Here is a 17,114-nt window from a genome sequence, read left to right on the forward strand (position 1 = left end):
ACTCTTTTTAAACAGAACTATTAGGCAGTAAAGTCTGTTTGCTGATCGTTATGCAGATCTTCCCACTTCCACTTCACTGTAAGGTTTTGACTAAAATATTTATACTTTTCTGCTTTGGTATACATCCTACTCCAATCCTACAGGCAGGATTTCTCAGCCTGTAGAGAGAAATGACAAAATGTGTGTGTGGTGCTTGGTTCACCCACACTGGCTCTCTGGGCTTTGAGAAGAGCTGCTTGGTTCTCTCAAGAGTGCAGGGCTCCTGCAGTAGGTCAAAGCTCCTCACAGGTCTCAGAAGAAATTTGTAACTTTGCTTCTTTGCAAGACCCCATGGGACGGTGCAATATTTTGGGGTGCAGACCTCCCACCCAGCACCCTCCTGGTTTCAACCTGCACCTTCCATGCGTACAGATCATGTTGTCCCAAATCTGTCCTTTGCAGCTGAACACAAAATGCTTAGAAATTGTAAATTACTTCCCTGGAAATGCTGCCCTGCTCTTCCATAATGCCACCTTTCTCATCACAGCTTTTCCAGGGTCTTCAGCCAGGTCCTTTCCTCGCCTTTGCACTGTTGAGCATCAGCTCATCCCATTTGCATTGGAGCCAATTTCAGTGGAATTCAGGGCAGCTCTGACAAAGCATTCAAGTTTCCATCCTCATTCTTTTTCAAGGTCATCCTTTCATATCTCTGGCAGGATGTAAAAATACGTGATCTTATATTCATTCTCCCTTTGAGTATTATCTTCTTGTTTTCATCCAAGAATTTTTTTCTTCCTGTAGATACAGTAAATTGTGAGTTATATTTATTGTGTGTGTCACTGGGGAGTACTAGGGGTCTGAAAATTGGTTGTGCAAGTCTAGTTTCAGGTTTTTTGAATGACTACAGAATGAGTATCTATTATCTTTAAACAAACTTTAAGGGTTTTCTTGATGAGTAATTTGCTCCAAAAGATTTTCTTTTTTAAACTCCCATTAAATATATTTATAGAGTGGTGTTTCAATTCCTGATATTTATAGGAGCACTTACCATGGACATTAACCATCTTCAGCAGTCCATGTATCATTTCTTTTCAAAGGCATGGTGGGGATAATTGTGTTTGTTTTCTGGAAAATAATATTTTTAGTTTCATAACCTAACATGGGGTTAATTTGTTTTTGTAATAGAAGTGTTTACTGAGTTGATGAGAAGCAGTGAAATCTTTGGATCATTAGGAACTAATCAGACTTTTACTTGTGACTTTGAGTTTTATTTGAGTTGAATCTGTATTTCAAAAATCATTACCTTACATATTTATGCTCAAAAATGGAATTTGATCTTACCAAATGTGAAATTTGCAACAAAATTAATTGCATTAAAAATGTATGTTAAAGACCTGCAGTGTCTTTGTTTAACATTCAGATCACATTCAGATTTTTTTACTACTGCATCGACTATTTAATAATTGTTTCCACAATACTAACATCCCTTGTAGAGAGAGTTATTTAACAAGAATGAAAATCTTTAGAAACTTAGATACACCAGTCACTCACTGCTCTGCTCAAAAACTGAAGAGTGTGGTTCCAGTTTAACATCCTCTTTTAAACTACATGATTCTGCTTCTTGATGCTTCCTGCAACACCCACTCATGATTTGCCTGGTTGTCTCTTTAAGCTGGATGAGCAACTGCTATTTTATAAAATGTGCTGCCATACCCTAAAGCAATAATGTTTGTGCCATTCTGTTACTGGGACAGTCATGGGTAGCTAAAGGCTACAGAGTCCCTTTAGAAGAAGAAAGAAATAAATTCCCAGATCCAGGTTATTTCCTTCAAAAAAAAAAAAAAAAAAAAAGCATTTCAATGAGAAGAGATGATGTCTGGGATTAACAGTGGAAGGGGGAAATGTCCTGACTGTTGGAACCACTTAGTTATTCAGTTCTTTGACAGGTTACAAAAAATATATCATATTAATTCTTTGAAGTGTGCAAGTAATGAGTAGGGCTTGGAAAATAAGGTGGTGTGATACCAATGTGCAGGAGTTTAATGAAAATAAAATATCTAAAATGTACAGTTGTATCAAGCAACCCCATAGAAATAGAGTCTGTATTGCTGTACTCTGATTTCTTTTTCTTATCTCTTTGCATTCACTTGCTCTTTCTCCCGCCTCTCACCTTTTTGATGTCATTTTTGTCATGGACTTTGTTCATCACAGACACCTGTTAAATATGTACCTGTCTGCCTTAGCTGGGGTGGGAACTGGCATTTTCTGAAGGGGCTTAAATATCTGCTGGACTGTTGCTGCATGGTGCATGCAAGAAAAGGGAGTGAGCCATTTTTTATTTCTTAACTAATCTTCTTTGCAGCCACTGAACACATTTCTGATCTGTGCCTTTTGAAGCAAAGCACTGGGGGGCTTAAGGCAACCTTCTGTGCCCAGTAAACTGCACAGCTTGGAGATAGAGGCTCTGAAAATGCAAAGCTGTGCACGTTTGGAGGGACCATTTCGTTTCCTCTGACATTGCAATGGAGACTACAACTGTCAGTGCAACCATTAAGGAAAAAGCCTGGTGTCACTGTGGGATGTCCAATAAATTTAAAAAATTGTAATTAGTAAAAATTAGACCGTCATAGCTGCTCACATTTCATGTAGCACTAAAAAGCACTAGAAAGATCTAGAAAGATCTCCTGAACAGGAGCTCTGAATTATTGTGGTTTTAATATATTCTCTGTAGTTGGTCCATCAAGAAAAGTGACTTCAGAACACAGGGAAACCCTAGTAGAGCCTTCAAAAATTTATTTCTTCATTGTTTTGCCTTTGGAGTCATAAATAAATTACCCTTTGGGGTTCAATCTGCATATATAAGGTTCATGCTCTTGAAACAAAAATATATAGGGCTGTTTCACTACAAAGTGACCACTAGATCTATAGTTTTGGAAATTGCTTATGCAAGGAAGACTTTGGAACCTATCTTAATTATTATCATCTCCCCTTACAAAAAAAGATTCCCTTCCAACTGTAAAAGTAGATGGAAGGATTTTCTCTGCTGTAAATAATAAAATATTATGTTGAAAATTGTTCCATACCCTAAGTTCCATCTACAGATGTGAAATTCTGCAATTCCTATTCAGCTGAAGCAAACAGGGTATAAACTAACCAGTTACCTTTCATGCAGAAAATTTGTATATTGGATATACATTTTATAACTGGACAAGAAGACTGGGCATCTGGTCAAGTCTAAAACAATGAAGCCTGTTATGCCTTTTTGCTGTTTTTTCAGAGTCCTATGTATGGGAGAAAAATGAGAAATTGAGCTATCCAACTGTTTTCCTGATTCTTGGATAAGGTCTAGGTAAATTTGCTGGGGAGGGAAACATGGACATACAGTAGTGATAAATATAGGATGTATCTTAAGGCCTGTGTACATAGGTAATGGTAATGTATTTAATTGTACTTTAATGTGACATACTACTACATTAGCCCACTTTCACTATCTCACACTCAGCTTCCCTCAAACAAATTGAGCACCCACAAAAGGGTTTCAGACAAGTAAATTGGACAAAAAGTCACATATTTAGAAAATAGCTGTTGTTTAGGACCAGCATAAGAAGATTTAACATTAACATGGTATTTTCTCAGTGCATAACCTGCTTGTAGAACTGTCTAATGCCTTGCTTTTGCTGCAGCACTGAAATAAAAGGGAACATTTTCCACTGGAAAATTGGCCCAGTGCTACGTTTTGCCTATGTAAGATCATGCTGGCATTTGAAATAGTGATAATTTTATGCCTAAAAAAATGAGTAATTGTACCACGGAGAACTTGATTCTGATAGATCCTTATATCACACTCCATCATCTGCTTTTTCACATTCTTTTGTACAGGATCAGGGGGCACCGCATCCGCCAGTAACGCGTTTGCGTACGGAGCTGTGGCTGGGTATCTGCACTCCTATAAAACACAAACACTACAAAGGCATCTTAAATACTTTATGGCTGTTTAAAACACAAACTAAGTTTTCCTCCCTTTGTGTCTTTCAGAGAGACTGCCACAGAGTTATCTGGAACATTACCAAGGTAAGCAAGTTGCTCTAAACTGCATCTGTGTGTCAGTGTCTGGAAGGTGCTGAAAGAAGCACGACCTTTGGAGGCAGAACATGATCCTTTTCCTGGGGAAAACTGCTGGGATTCTGAGAACTGAGGGTGCAGGGAGGAGAACGCTCCCTGCATGCCACAGACAGACAAATGACACTGAAATACTGGCACAGCCAAGCCCACACAGCTTAAAGCCACGGGTTGAAGTTGCTTTGAGGCTCAGCACAGTTGTGCACCTGATGAGAAAAATCCCAGCTGTGGCTTCCTTCCAGCTGTGCAATTATACCCATGGCAGGTGGTTTGGTTTTTGCTTTACATTTCACCTGAGGGATGAGAGGAGGGAAACTTGGAGGTAGGAGGGAAAAAAAGCTGTGATCTTCAGGCATTTTCATTTGGAAAGCAGGAAGCAGCTTAGACTAAATTCTTCTATGCTGAGAAACCTTTTCATAAAACAATAGAAGTAGACAAGACTCCCAGGCTGTCTGACCTGACTCCCAGGTTTTTGAAGAGGGACCTGTCTACATATTGTCAGAGAATGCGATAAAATGCTGTAATCATGCAGATAGAGAAAAGGGTGGAGAGAAGGGGAAAAAAAAATCTGATATGGTAATCTGTCAGCGATGCCTGGTGAGTTAAAAAAAGATGCTCTCAGTCCTCTTGTACTTTCTGCCACTGGTTTTGCTCTCTGAGGTGCAAGGGGTTTTAGAGGGATTATGATTTTGGAGGGTTTTTCTATCCTCTGATTAAACCAATGTTGTAGTTCAAACAACATACAATGTAAAAATATTTCAACAGGAAGGAGAGTTTTGGAGAGTTTTCTTTAAGCATGACAATACATGCAAGTTGTTTGTGATTCTAAGGCAGAAAAACAATTTCCACCTTTCTTTAAAGGGTATGTGGTGTATATTCATTGACCTTTTTATATTGAATAAGGTGTAAAAACATATTTTCATTATATATGATGACTTCTTCCTGTGTAATGTACCCCTTTGTTCTGTGTGTAAAAATTTAAGTGATTTATATGATTTGTTCATTTAATAGATATACTTCTTTTTATGGCTTACTGTCACTTGGCCTCTGTGGTTGTGCAAGCAAATATGCTCGTTAAATTTTGGCATATGTTTGAAGAGCTGACCAGTGCTCAGGCCTACCAGACACCAAAGATTGTGTTCATCTTCCTTGTAAAACAATTCAATTTTTTCATACATGCACACACGTACCAAAAAAAAGAAAGAAAAATTTCCAGTTTCACTGCATTTGGTGAGGTATTATAGGACTAATATACTGGAAAATGGAGTCCTTACACTGCAGAAATGAATTCCACTTCAAATTAAAGTTAAAATGAGACACATAAGTGCTTGAATAAACATCCCGTTTCATACTTGCCATTAATGATTGTTTAAATGTGCCTCTTGAATTATTACCACAAGGCTTTAATTTCACCTGCAGTAAGATGTCACAAGTAAAATCAGGTTATACCAGCAATGTGCACAAGGCATTGTAATTGTGTTATAAATATTAAACCAAATGATCTTGTCATGATTTAAAACAAATGTTTCCAGCTAAGCACAGGTTGGCTTGTCCTCCAGTCTTCTCCAGGATTCACCTGTTCCTCAATTTCTCTAAGCAAACAGCTCCTTGGGGTTTTTAATCGTATGTTGTGATGTAGTAATCTAATATTTTTTGTTCTTCTTTCAAGCATCAAGTGACTCATTTTGCTATTATTAATTCATAACAGTGAAACAGTCTAATTTCCCCACATCTTCTTCCACCTTCACCCTGAAACCACTTTACAACATATAAAATTTCAGGTGTTGCACCTTGAAATGACAAAATTAATAACCACTTTCCCATCATTGCTGGGATTCCCATCACTGTATTTTGGCCAGTGGGGCAGAGCAAATCCCCTGTAACACCAGAAATCTAACTCTCCTTTGTTCAGGCAAACACAATACCTTTTCCCAGAGCAGTGATTACTCTTGGATACATTTGTGGCCAGGATTGATCAAATCATTTTCATGCACTCGCAAACCTGGTGAAAGGGTTTTCATTGCAAGTGGCATAAGTGTGAACAGATGTTTCTGTACTTGGAATATTTTGTCTGGCTGTCAAGAAAGTTTAGGCACTCGTGGCATTAATTATTTTATTGTTGCTGTTGTTGTCAGTAAAAAAAGCCTCAAAAACTCCTTCTGATTTTTTCATAGTTCAGTTATAGAGGTGGAATTGGGGATTCACTCCCATAAAGCCCTGTAATTAGTCAGAAGTACAGAGGAGTATATTTTGTATATGTTCTCATCTCAGTAGTAACCAAGAGAGGTTGCATATGTGCATTGAAAAAAAAAAAAATATAACAAAGTGTCTTGGTAAATGTGGCTTTTTAATATATTCATTTTCTATTAAATACTGCTGATGGTTCTCTAATGATTATATTTAAAGGAAGAAGAAGTCACCCTTCCTCTTGCCACTGAAGTATGTGTATCACTGATAGGCAAAAATAGAAAAATGTGAGTTGGTGGACATCATTTAGTAGGAAAGATAATAGATTAACTTTGCCTGTAGTAAGATATAAAAATATTCAGTACATTATATTGTGTCAGCTCTAATTTACCAGTTATTTCTGATGATTTCAGGAAGCTCAGGCTAGAGAATGAATTGAAAATTCAGACTTTAAATGTGATAAAGAAGCTTTACAATTTTTATATTAAATGACATTATTATAACTATGAATGTATATTGTTTTTTCGAAGAAAGACTTTCTGTGTGCAACAGCACATCAAAGAAGAGATCTTCACAAGGAAAACTTTACAATAATATTAAGTTGTTCATTGCATGACCTATTTAAAGCACTCAGATACTTCTTGTTGTAGACTACATAATTAAATTTTAAATGGAACATGATAAAGAAATTATACTGGTGATCTCTAGAGATTTGAATACCCTATTTGGATCTTTACAAGAGTGTAGCGAAGGCATACTTTTAAAATTTAATAAAGATCTGGCCTATTTTTTTTTCCCTTTTAGATGCTCTATAGCTGCTATGGCAGTCGTGATTCAAACTGTGTTTGCTCTCAACATTTCATAGTCAGAACTTGCAATAGCAGAGCACACTAAAAGTATTAGAAAAAATACCATTTAACTTGAGAAATTCACCATTTGAAAAAAATTACTATTGATGAATGGAGATAAATCTCTAAAATCTTGGGGAAGCTGGGCTTGTAAGCAGCTTTTCCTGGGCCAGCCTCTGAGCCAGCAGTCGAGGGGAGCAGGGAATGAACGGAGTCCTGGAGCACAGTGCAAACCCTGTGGGCACGAGGGAGATGGTGTTGGGAGCTTAAAGGAGAAAATACTCAGCTTCAATTTCAAAGCAATGATTTCAGTCTCTAGCCACTTCTGTTTGTTTCTGTGAAAGTTACTTTATATTTAAAGGAGAACAAATATTTTAAATATGGACTAACCACATGGATTATTTATTTGCTTAATACTAGGTTAGTATTAACAGAAGGAAAATGTGGGCTACTTTTCTACTTTTATGTACTGGTTCAATTTTTCATTTCACTCAAGGGGGGAGTAAAGTTTAAACAGCTACTTCCTCCTCTAAGCTGTTAAAATAAGGGAAAAAAAACCCAAGCTAATAATTTGCATATATATATTTTAATGGAAAATTCGGGGAATCTTGTATTTTGAGATTAAGACCATCATAAAATTGTCATTTAAAAACTTTTTAAGAACTATGTGAGGAAATCTGCAGTGGGTACACTGATGTTAAAACAAACAAGTATGTTTGAAATGGAAATGTAAATCTTTGGCTTGTCCTTGAATTTTAGTCATCTACAAACTTAATATATTTTAAACCTGTGGTCTGGAGTAGGGTACAAACTTTGGCCCTCTTGAGTTCGGGTTCTATTCTCCAGCATTACATAAATTTCTTTGATAATGTCTCAGTTCCACTTACTGCAGAGACTTCTGTTCTCAGGTATCTACAGCATTTTGAAAATAGAATTTAAGTACTGAAGTCACTTTGGTGCTTTTGAAAAATGTTAACCTGCAACTTCACCATTATTGAAATCTAATGCAACTACGCTTTTATCTAAAGCAAAAAGAAGAATTGACAACCCACCATATGACAAGCAAAATGAAATCTCTTGATCACTATCTGTCAGCAGTCTTTCTAATACCATTGTGTTAGGGAATGATATGTCTTCCAAGAAGCTCAGTACACAAGGTTTTGAATCATTTCTGTCTTGACAGCCTAACACAAGTAACTACTTGTAAGTGCTTGGATGAATTATAAAATCTACGTGGCTCTTTTGAGTGAGTTAATAAAACATCTATGAGCATTTTAATTACTATGAAATTAAAAGGATTTTTTCCTGACAGTAATAGGGGCATGGTCTGAAGACCAACCTGACATCTCGGCTGCTGTCTTCACTGGGTTTGCACAGAGGGTGGAAGCTGGGGTTGCCTTCTGTGTTTGCACTTTTGGTTCCCTCCCAGCTGAGATGTTCTGGCAAGCAACTTCTCTCCCTCTGAGAACACCAGGTCACACCTTTCACCCCTCATGTTTTCATGTCCTCTCATGTCACCACTGCAGCTTTGCCAGTTATGTCAGTCTTGAATGCCCGCCCGCCTACACCAGGCATGTCTCTGCCAAACTATGACAGAGTTTTCCATACCCTCACATAACATTTACTGAAGCTTTATTCTCCCTTAAATAAAGCAGGTATTTGGCATAGTCCATTTGTGATCTTCTAATGGAAAAGTTTTGCTTTCCACCTTCAAATAAATCCTTTCTCAAAACTCACTCTTGTTTTAGAGGCATATAAATAATTGGTCAAGAAAACATTGCTCATCCCGGATGGCAGGCAGTGCTAGCTGATAATATTAAAATATCTTGAATGTCAAACTATATGCGCAATGCAGAGCTAGTTTTTGGAAATGATATCATCTTCTATCTTTTCCTAAACCTCATCATGAAAAAGAAAAGAAGAAGATTCCAGCCCTCGATATTTAAATGTTCTCAAGTCAACTGTCTTAAAGAGCAGATTTTCCATAATTTGGATGCCTGCTATTTTCTAAAGAAAGTACTTATTTTGAAATGAGACATGAATTTAACTAATCACTCCTTTATTTAAAAAAAAAAAAAAGTAAAAGAATCTGAAGTTTGACCTTTCTCTTTGCCTCAGATGCTCATTTTGAAGAGTTACTTCTTTCATCTAACCTTTAAGCTGCTTTTCTGTACTAGAAGCAGGACTGCCTATACCCCATTGTATCTGCTGTAGAGGAATACCCTGATGGTGCTTGGTCTTTGAGGCACTGGAATATAAATTACAGTAATTATTTGGGATGGTAACAAGTCTGATGTTATTATAAGCAAATCTGGAGGTTTTGAGGAAATAACACACAAGGTCTCTTCACTATTCTGATTTTTATTTTTCCTAAGTAAAGCTTCAGTATCCTTAAAATGCAACATGGAGCTATTCCTTGTCAGCATGTCTCTTTTTGTTGTTGTTTTACAGCCATTTTGAAATATGTTTTTTACAGCTAATGATAATCTTAAAACACACTTATGTGCAATCTGATCCCTTTCTAAAGAGATATTTTTAAAATCTTAAGAGGAGCCCAAGGAGCACAGAGGTGATTATCCATATGTGCTTACTGATGACTCTCATTCAAAAATTACGAAGATACCAATGGCAGCATTCATATTGCCTAAATTTAGCTATCACAAAAGTCCTCTGTTAAAAGAACCAGAGGAGAAATGGAGAAAAATAGGTGCCTCATCTCAGGGCAAGGTGAATAACCTTGGGAATTGTTTTTCTTTCTCCATTGCCTGAAAATGGAGCCTGGGGGAATAAGCACAGACTAAATGTTTCACCTGATGATAGCTTTAATTTAAGGTGAGCAGCCAGACTTTTATAAGTGTTAAAGTACCAAGTGACGTAAGCTGATGCCTACTGGAGTTTTGAGGACACTGGCATGCTTAACCTCAAAAATACTTTCAATATTTCGTAGTTAAGTCCTAAATATAGATCCTGGGAAGGAGGGGGGAAAGTCAGACAGAAATCATTGTTGGACTTGATACAGCCCTGACCCAGAATGCAGGAACTCCTCTCACAGTGCAGAGCCCTCAGAAACCACAGCAGCCCTGAAAGAGTTCACAATTACACATAGCCTTTGAATCTTAAAAATGCGTGTAAGTGATTTTACTCAGAGTCCTGGTTTGGAACCCACAACCATTTTCTCCCAGCAACTGTAGACATCTCTGAAAAACATTAATGAATTTGACATCGGATTTTTATCTTAAAAGTCTGGTAGAGCTTTTGTTTTTATTCCCTATTGTGAAGATCTAAAACTAGAGACATATTCCCTTCTCTTTTTTTTTTTTTTTTCTGTTATTCACCTTAACCAGACTTCCAAGCATCTTTTTAACTGTTTTACAAAAGCATTGCTAAACACGCCCAATGAGGATAATGTGCAGTAGAAATGAAAGGATTTAGATTTCTTAATTTCCATTCCTGAAGGTGAATTCCAAGATCGCGATTATTTTTATTTATACAGTGCCTAAAGAGTACTAAATACTTTATGGAACAAATAGAAGACCTCTTGTAAAAAGCACGCATTCCTATAATCTAATTTTAGTCTCAAATCAGGCAGCATGAATGCTAAGCAGCAGGGCTTGAAGAAACACAGAAGGTGTATGAGGGCCACACTAACAAGATTGAGCAGTTATTTAGGCTCATTATCTGTCCCACTTAATAACACTGCAATATCTTCTGGTTTAAGTTAAATTTACACTGGCCTGTGGAGAACATTTGACTGACACAAGAATGGTATTTCTTGGGTTTGATGAAAAAATAAGCCTTTGAAAAGGAGTTTAAATGAAGATAGAGAAAGATACTATTGCACGTGGATTTGAGATGTCAGTCCAGTGCAAGAATCAGCAAATGAAACCAACTTAAAATACTAAGACAGATTTCCCCTCCTCAATTCATTTCCCAGCTCAGCCAAAATACTTGTGTTCCAAGTTAGTGCATTGTACTTATCCTTTGCTTAATTGTGTCTTTAGCCCTTAAAACCATCAGAATAATGTTATTTAGAAATTCAGTGCAAAGGACAAAACTTGTGGGATTAACTCCAGATGTAAATACACATTTCTGAGGGAAAGAGAAGTGTTCATACATCAGGTTCTGGAGAAGCAAACCAGGAACTGAAGTGGAGATTTGTAAATATGGCAGAGAAGCTCTATCTTAGTACTTTTGCTGTAGCATGAACAAGCCACATGTCATATATTATATAATATAGAGTATTATATAATATATTTTATAAATACTTAGAAGTGAACTGCTCCTATACAGAATTCTTAGCACCATTCTTGCCATTGGTCCCAGAAGAGAAATGGATGGAGCAACGTCAGGAAACTCATACTGCTCTCCCTAAGACAGCAGAGATTCTGGTTTAAAGCTCTCTTGAACATTCTCTGCCTTCTGAGCATTGCTTTTATTTATGAAATCACTGCTATTGTGGCATTTACAAAAATTGCGACTATTTGAATGTTTTCAAAAGATTTGCTATAAACTAAAAGCAAATCTTAGACAATTCTCAGTAAATTATTGAAAGAGGTTTAGAAAAAAAAAACAAAACGTAATGCATTCCCTGGTGTTCAAGGTTAACACTTTATACTTCATCTACATTATATTAAAAACATTTTTACTGGAGTCCATAAATGTTACACATTTTTAAAAGGCAACGAGCGCAGCGGGAATAGCAATGTTGCATAAAACCAGACATAAGACCTGCAAGTAGTAAATGCTTCCTGTTGGTTTTTTTTATTTTTTGAGGGTGCTGACTTGAGATTGTTTCTGTGAAGTGACACCCATTTTTCTGGTTCTACCTTGCCATTGGAAGCAGGCAGCACCTAAGGTTTTCCTGTGGTCAGCAGCAGACCCTGAGCCCCAAACTCCTGTGTTGGGAGCAGTGTCTCACCGCTTTAATTCTCTTACTGAGGGGGAGGTTTTGCCAGTTTGGAGCCACAGAGGACCTACCCCACTTTTCTGTGTACGTTCTCCCAGAGCATTTTGCAAGTTGTGCCCTACACAGCACTTCTACAGCTGCAAAGTGCCGGCATGGTGCTTCTCATTGCCGGGCTGTAATGGAAAATATTTTTCATCCAGACCCTTTGGAACTTTTAGAGCTCCCGCACCATTTTGTGCAGGGAACATTTAAAGCTCTGCAAAGCTGTGGTGTAAACTGGGTGCAAATCATGGCTTTTTGCTGTAATCTATCCTTAATGAATGCCCATGGAGAAAGAAAGAGAGAAAACAAGACTAGGCTTTACCTGACACAAAAAAAAGCCACAACCCTAAAAGCAGAGATATTTCAGCACTTTCTGTATATTTTGGTTCTGAACTTTTAGATACAAATGCCACAGTGGCTCACATGCTTAATTGTGGAGAATAGTCCTGCTGATATCAAAGTGATTGCACAAGTCAGTGCAATTTCAGCATGAGTATTGCTTCTTACTCATTGCTGTGAGATGAATATCCTCTGATTTGATCCCAGCATTGCCACTACAGCTCTACTTGATCAAGAAAAAAGAATAAACACATAGAAACTCAGTTGTGGTAGCATCCTCTTGAAGCATTAACTGAGAATCATAAACTGGAAGCTTAAAAGAAGGCCCTAAATGGCTCCAATACAATTTAAAGGTATGGTTTTGGCTAACTGAAAATACTGGACAACTGCAGGTGCCACTGACTTTGGTTCAAAGGATAAATGTGCTTTTCTGAACCAGGTTATTAATTCAAGATCTTAAAAGGTGTCTGTGACATTTAGGAAACCTTCTATGCTTGAAGCTCAGGAGCCCACCTTTTAACTAGATGTTCAAAATTTGGTTTCTTTTTTAAGCTTTTTTGTTGGGGGATACAGATGCACCTGCGCTGATGCTCATGGATGCCAAAGGAACTGTGGCTTTTTGCTGGCAGATTTCATTCCAGGATTGCATGGAGCAGTAAGCAGAAGTTCCTGCAACTATAAAGTTTCATTTAACAAAAATGAAATATTATTATTCATGTCATGAGTAATTGAATCCCCAGATGTTCTCATTTTCTATCAATGGCTGGAAACAATATGACTCTAGATAGGCTGTGACAACATGAATTGATTTCTTTCTCTTTTTTCTTTTCTTTTTTTTTCTTTTCTTTTTTTTTTTTTATTTCAAACCTGCAAAGTGACTGTGGGTTTTTTTTTTTTTTAGTTGATTGCTTGGATCTGACATTACAGACTGTGCAGCTGTAAAAAAGACCTTCTCATTTTCATTGAGAATAAGTAAAATAAAATATCACAGAAATAGCATTGCTTTTCCCTGGTCCTGCCCTTATTTATTTCTGCAGAGATAACGGGGAAGAGCAATTGAATTTGGAAAGAAGTCTGCAAGAAGAGATGGTTGATGTTAACACTGAATATTCAGAATGTAATAAAAGTAATCAGGTTGCTAAAAAGCCACCTGTTACTTTTTTGTTGTTTTTTTTCTAAAGCATAGAGTTTACTTTTTTATCTCTGAATTTATAGCAGAGATGGGAAGTCCAACTTCTTAGACACCTTATTATATGCAAGGTTAATTATATGCAAGGTTATTCCTTGTTAAAGTAGGAAAAGAAACAGCACTCACTAATATTTCTAATGCTGCTAAAGATGAATGTTTGGACGAAGGAACAAAGGTAGAAAAACTTTAAGTGCTTGTTAAGGCATGCACAAACAGTGCATACAAGCAATAAGTCCGTTTTGCTGAACTGTGAAATTGCCCTGAGTAATTTCTCTAATAACAGAACAGATATTGCCCCTCTGACCCCAGAGGAGCTCTGGGCTCAGTGCTGCAGCCAGTCCTGGTATCAGCAGAAACTTGTGCAACCAAAGCATGGGCTGCAAGCTGAGCACTAGAAAATAAAAGAAACTTGGTGGATAACTTGTAAATGATCTGGCTGATTTAAAAATTCAGAAAATGATTAATGATGAAGGTACTTTATTTATTGATTTCCCCCCATGACCTATTCTTCAGAGGAGCTGCACTATTGTGTCCAGATCTGTGTTTGACAGCTGCCTCCTATTTCCAAAGACAGTATTCATTCCACTATGAATGGAATGTACAGTAGCAGAAACTTTTAATTGGCATTTCTTGTTAGCTTTCTCCTACAGAAATGATGTAGTGCCGATGCTTTCCCTCTGTGTTATGGAGAATGCCTCTGGAAATAACAGCTCTGTAGCTGGAGCAGGAAAAAAAACCCACAGAATCCCTTGGGATAATGTAGCACATGCAGAAATAGGAAAATAAATCATATGAGAAAAACACTCAGTTAAAGCAGCAACTTATGTCTTCTCTTTCAAAACTTGCAAGGTGAAAAAGAGCAATGTGGTTTAAAGGGGATATTGATTTGGTGGAGCTATGTGTGAACTCAAGCCACAACCTCAGTACTTCTGGAGTCTCTGAACCTCTCAGAATTAATGCAAGGGTTTTAGACTGATTTCTTGAAGTCTTTCTGTAAAAAAAGAAAGCATGTCTGATGAATTGCAAGGACTTGAGGAGATTAAAAAAAAATTAAAAGTTTCTTTAAAGAACTGAGAAAAGTTTTGTCAGCTGTACTTCCTTGTAATGCTGTATAGTTAGAGTAAGGCAGACAGATACTCAACCTCATTTCTTCTGCCTTCCATTTTGTCTTGTGAGTGATTGACTTCCTTCAGCAGCTCCATCAGGTAATGTGACATAAATGGGAAAAAAAAAATTCCCACCATGAATTCATCTTCACTGTGCCAGGGACATAGCAGACATTTTTAGTTATACACCCATCTGAAAAAGAATTCTAAGCTCAGGCAGATGTTGAAAGTCTGGCATGCGAATTTGGTTGCTGCTCTCTAAGAGGTTTTCAATTTTTTATCTGAAGTAGGTGATATTTTCTTTGCTTGCTGTGGGGCTTTGTTAATGGTTCCGGATAATAGAAAACAAGGGGCAGGAGCTGTTTGTTTTTACAGCAGTGTAAGAGATGTTGTTCAGGAGAAAGGCAGTGGTTTGTCTCTTCATCTGTGATTATCTGGCATCTGCAGTGTAAAACAGGCTGGCAAAGTTGAGAAAAGCAGTCTTGGAAAGAAATATCTAAAGAAAATATTCTCAACCCCATCCCAAATCTCTTTTCAGAGAATAAAGCAAAGCTTTCCATCCTTGTTTTCTGTGCTTTTATGGCTTGTATAACTCCTCCTATTTTACCTTTTCAAGAGATAGGAATGTCCAGTTTTATTCTGACTTTCAGCTGTGATGATTTCTTTGGATTAACCAAAAAATCAAAAACCATATTTTCTTTCATAAATTTAGTTTTCTATTAATTTAATTCTGTAAGACAAAGAACAGATTTAAAGAATTTTGTCTAGAATCCACGAAAGCAATAAATAAGGAAATAAGGACTACCAATAAATAAGGAAAGGCCACAGATTCTCCCCCCTGCCCCATATCCTGCATTCATCAAAGTTGGTCTCTTCTGACCTTCTAGAGGGTTATGGGATTTATGGTCTCTATAAATCTTATGGTGAAGCATCAAGTCTAAGATGAGAAACACCACACTAATATGAGAAAAAGACACACAAGACAAAACAAAAAGCCTCAAATCTCCATCAAACCCATCTTTGATAATATTCTGCTGTGTGAGAACATCTCAGAGTAACTGGAGACAGTTGCACACAATTTTCCTCTGTGCAGTACTGCCTGTGCAACACTCACCAGTGGGCTGCTGCTCTCAGGCATCAATGCATCAGTCATCATTTACTTCTCACACCAGGTTTTTTAGACTTCATTACAGGTAGAAATTCTCAAAATGTGCTTTCTTAAAAAAAAAAAAATGCTTCACCACCACTCTCTTTTACCAGTGTTTCCTGACTGAAAAAAAAAATTTAAAAAAAAGGAAAAAGGGCTTTTATCACACTTTCCATATGTGCTTTATGGTGCTGAGACTTGATAACTGAGATATGATTTTATAATGAAAAATCTGCCACGGAAGTATGCAGATGTACTGTGGAAAGACACTGAAAGTGTTTGCTTTATTTGTAGGAAAGGTATGAACATTTTCTCCTCTCCTTTTTAATGGCAAAGAATATTAAAATAAAAAAATAGCCTTGTGTCTATTGTGAAACTCGTGAGGATGTGTCCAAGTGGTGGACAAACTATGTACATGTTAAAATGGTACTCTGCAATGCATTCCCATATTTGGAAAAGATGACTGTCATTGATGATATCACTATCTCTTTTTTCTTTTTCCCCAGTTAAATCTGTAACCCTTTGAATTTGAAATGAAGAGTGCAGCTAGAGAAATTCAGCAAAATGCTAGTAAAGGGGGCTATTGATGGCATGCTCTATACTGGAAGGCTGTCTTGTTATTGAATGCAAATGTGACTTAGATATGTAAATTACATTCAAGATTCCATCAGTAAGCCTTTAATATATCTAGAAAGTATTTTAAAGCATTTAAATAAAATGTTAATTGAAAGTAGGGAATAGTGTTAGCAAGCTCTTTCAAAGAAAGCTTCAATTCAAGGCACGTAACACGGAAGCAAGTGCTCTGATCTAGTCAAACAGAACCTCCCATGGTAAAAACCTATAATTGTTTTAAAGTTCTCCAAAAACCTACATCCCTGTTCTCATCTCATCCCACACACTGTGATATTCCTTATGTTCCTCACTCTCCTCTCTCAAAGCTGACTTTCTTTGTAGCCTTCTCCCACTCCCAGCGTGCTGCCTTCTCTCACCTCCCACGCCGGGAGCTGCCTCCTGCTGCCCATACAACAAGCACTTTTCTACACATCCCAGCCTTTTCCCTTCCTTGAGCTTGTCTGTGTCTCATTCCTTGCAAAACCATCAGGATATCTTGCCCTGCATCAGAATCCAGAGGGTGAACTCAGGAGAGCTCGGTAGTAAGCCAAGCAGTGAATTTAGATCTTCTGAGAGTGATCATCAGATGAAGCAAATGACTGATCTTCATATTTAAAAATAAAACCACTTATTTTAAAGG

At 37.3% G+C, this 17,114-nt stretch overlaps 1 protein-coding gene across 9 annotated transcripts in view; it reads left to right on the forward strand.

Annotated features, from left to right (window-relative positions):
* Positions 1 to 17,114, forward strand: part of CELF2 (CUGBP Elav-like family member 2) — a 544,814-nt gene that overhangs the window by 234,200 nt on the left and 293,500 nt on the right. For all 9 annotated transcript variants that reach the window (XM_072923957.1, XM_030263720.4, XM_072923958.1 and 6 more), the window contains one exon: positions 4,015 to 4,050. Coding sequence is in view for 4 of the 9 variants with exons in the window: in XM_030263712.4 (XP_030119572.1) it covers positions 4,015 to 4,050 (36 nt within the window). In the remaining 5 variants the exon portion in view is untranslated. The remainder of the gene's footprint in view (positions 1 to 4,014; positions 4,051 to 17,114) is intronic.

Source organism: Taeniopygia guttata, chromosome 1A (genome assembly GCF_048771995.1).
Source record: "Taeniopygia guttata chromosome 1A, bTaeGut7.mat, whole genome shotgun sequence".
NCBI lineage: Eukaryota > Metazoa > Chordata > Aves > Passeriformes > Estrildidae > Taeniopygia > Taeniopygia guttata.